Raw genomic sequence first — 2,212 nt, 5'->3', positions numbered from 1 at the left:
GACAACTCGTCTCGTGTGAAAAGTGTATGCGTGGAGGCAGTAGGTTCCGCCCCCCTGCGGGGGGCTCCACTATTTTGTTAAACTAGACACATAGTGTGTCTTCAAAGTACATGCGTGGACTCTCCACTGCTTTAAAATTTCCATTCACTGCTTTAAAAGACTTTCCTTTGTTTATACATGTACTATTTCCACATATATATTAGTCATTTATGCTTTTTAATACTCAAAATAACTGCTACATTTTTCAACTTTTTTTGTTAATAATTTTTGAATAAACAACGAGCGCGGGCTGAAACCTTCTGAAGGTCATTTAGGAGGATAACCTTGACAACATTCTAAAATATCTCAAGGTCATCCAAGGATGACCACCTCCATGTACACAATTACCCAATGTTGCTATCATTACATTTAAAAATCGATATCTCGAAAACTATGCATCGTAGCGCATTGTGGTTTGCGGCAAATGGCATTGACATTACTAGATTTTCCGCTGAATGACGTTCCGCTCAGTCGCTACATGCCAACAAGTTGAGGGAGCGGACGCCATATTTAGTAGCGGTTTTTACTTATGCTACCTCGCTACCTGAGCGGAAAGTGTTACCAATCAACATCATGGCTCAACATCAAGTCATGGCGACTTGTAGTGAAAAAGGAGATACTTTTATTGAAAAAGTATACGAATACAAAAATAAATTTTACCGCGTAATAGAAAGTGCAGAGTTTCATAACCGTCTTGCATCAAGTAAGTTAAGAATAAAAGAGTTATACCTAATTTATAATTTTTTATAACCTTATAATTTTAACTAACCTCTCTTCTTGTAATATATTTGCATGAAATACTGGAATTATTAGGAAAAATATTAATTTTTTATTCTGTTATTACTGGCTGTACTTAAAAATCTATAGTATACGTAACGTGAACGTATTAATTTTCAGTACTGCCAATAATAATGAAACATGCCTTAAAATGCAGGTAATATAATTTTATAAATTGTATTTGATTTTTAAATTTGCTTTATTGCAGATCCAAATTTAATGGAGATCTTTTTCAATAATTGTGATACACAAGTCAGTGAAGAGACTGCTGTAGCAACGACGGAAAATGAAACAACAGGTAATATATCATTTGCTGTTATTATAATGAAATATAACTATTTTTAAATGTTTCGAAATGTTCCCAGCTTTTCCATTCTCCTTCAGGATTTAGCACATAACAGTCATAATCGTAGACGTAAGTAGCGCACAAGCTTTGGAATATTCTGACTGTCAGAGAATATACCAAAGTTTGTGCTTTACTTACGTCTATGACTGTCGTATATGGCTACACCATGTTATATGCTTTGACCCTTCAGCCACTTAATTTTTCATTATATTAATGCTAAATGTTTTAACTCTTTACAATACATGTTTTTTTTTAAATAAATGATTAAAATAACTACTAAAATACTTATTGTTCTTTTATTTGCAGATGCTAACAAAGAAAATTTTTACTGGAACAACCAAAATACAAAACTCTTATTGCATTTATACCAAGAACGCAAAGAAAAATTTAGAGATCCCAAAGTAAAAAAAAAATCCTTGTAGACTGAAATGGTGAACGAATTTAGAAAACACAATTATAATGTGACAGTAGATATTTTGGATAGAAAAATGAGGAATATGAAAAAAACATACCGAACAATCAAAGACAATCAAAAATCAAGTAGCCGAGGAAGAATAACCTGGGAGTTTTTTGAAACATTTGAAAACATATTCTTTGATGATAAAACAATGAATATCGGACCAACATTGTCATCTATGCAATGTATATTTCAGCCAGTAAGAAAATATATGAATATAGAAGACACTTTTCTGATGCAAAATATTCTAAGATTTTTTGTGCGAGTTGAAGTTCTCAGAATTTTCTCAGTTTTTCATATTTTGAACTTAGGAAAAGTTTTGAGGTAAAATTGAAATTTATTTAGTTGTACATAAGTTTTTATAAAAAAAAGAGAAATCTCAAGATTTTTTTAGAATTTATATTATATATCAAAACTTGCATAGATTTTTGTCATATTTGTACAAATAATTTTATTCTTTTTTTGAGAATTGTTCCAAAATTCGTATAAGAAATCTAAGAAACTGTATAATATTTATATAGAAAAATAAAAAAAATAAACTAATTTTATTAACTTTTTCTATCAGAACTCAGAACAAACACCTAAACAACGGG

General features: G+C 30.6%; 1 protein-coding gene across 1 annotated transcript; it reads left to right on the top strand.

Moving 5' to 3' along the window:
* The first annotated feature begins 428 nt into the window (after positions 1–428).
* LOC112459359 lies at positions 429–1,880 on the top strand. Its single transcript, XM_025023405.1, has 3 exons — positions 429–742; positions 1,025–1,114; positions 1,469–1,880. Exons 1-3 carry the CDS (start codon positions 613–615, stop codon positions 1,582–1,584), a joined length of 336 nt encoding a protein of 111 aa, XP_024879173.1. The 5' UTR covers positions 429–612; the 3' UTR covers positions 1,585–1,880.
* The last annotated feature ends 332 nt before the right edge of the window (positions 1,881–2,212 follow it).

The sequence above is a fragment of the Temnothorax curvispinosus genome, unplaced genomic scaffold (genome assembly GCF_003070985.1).
Source record: "Temnothorax curvispinosus isolate PA1 unplaced genomic scaffold, ASM307098v1 QBEX01009763.1, whole genome shotgun sequence".
Taxonomy (NCBI): Eukaryota; Metazoa; Arthropoda; class Insecta; order Hymenoptera; family Formicidae; genus Temnothorax; species Temnothorax curvispinosus.
The sequence above is the reverse complement of the archived record's forward strand: the minus strand, read 5'-3'. Positions and strand labels throughout refer to the sequence as shown.

Bases quoted from the DNA above. Each gene is read 5' to 3' on its own strand.
- LOC112459359 (XM_025023405.1), top strand. From the start codon at position 613: ATGGCTCAACATCAAGTCATGGCGACTTGTAGTGAAAAAGGAGATACT. The intron at 743-1,024 runs GTAAGTTAAGAA...GCTTTATTGCAG, and splicing joins TCATAACCGTCTTGCATCAA to ATCCAAATTTAATGGAGATC. The intron at 1,115-1,468 runs GTAATATATCAT...TTTTATTTGCAG, and splicing joins GACGGAAAATGAAACAACAG to ATGCTAACAAAGAAAATTTT.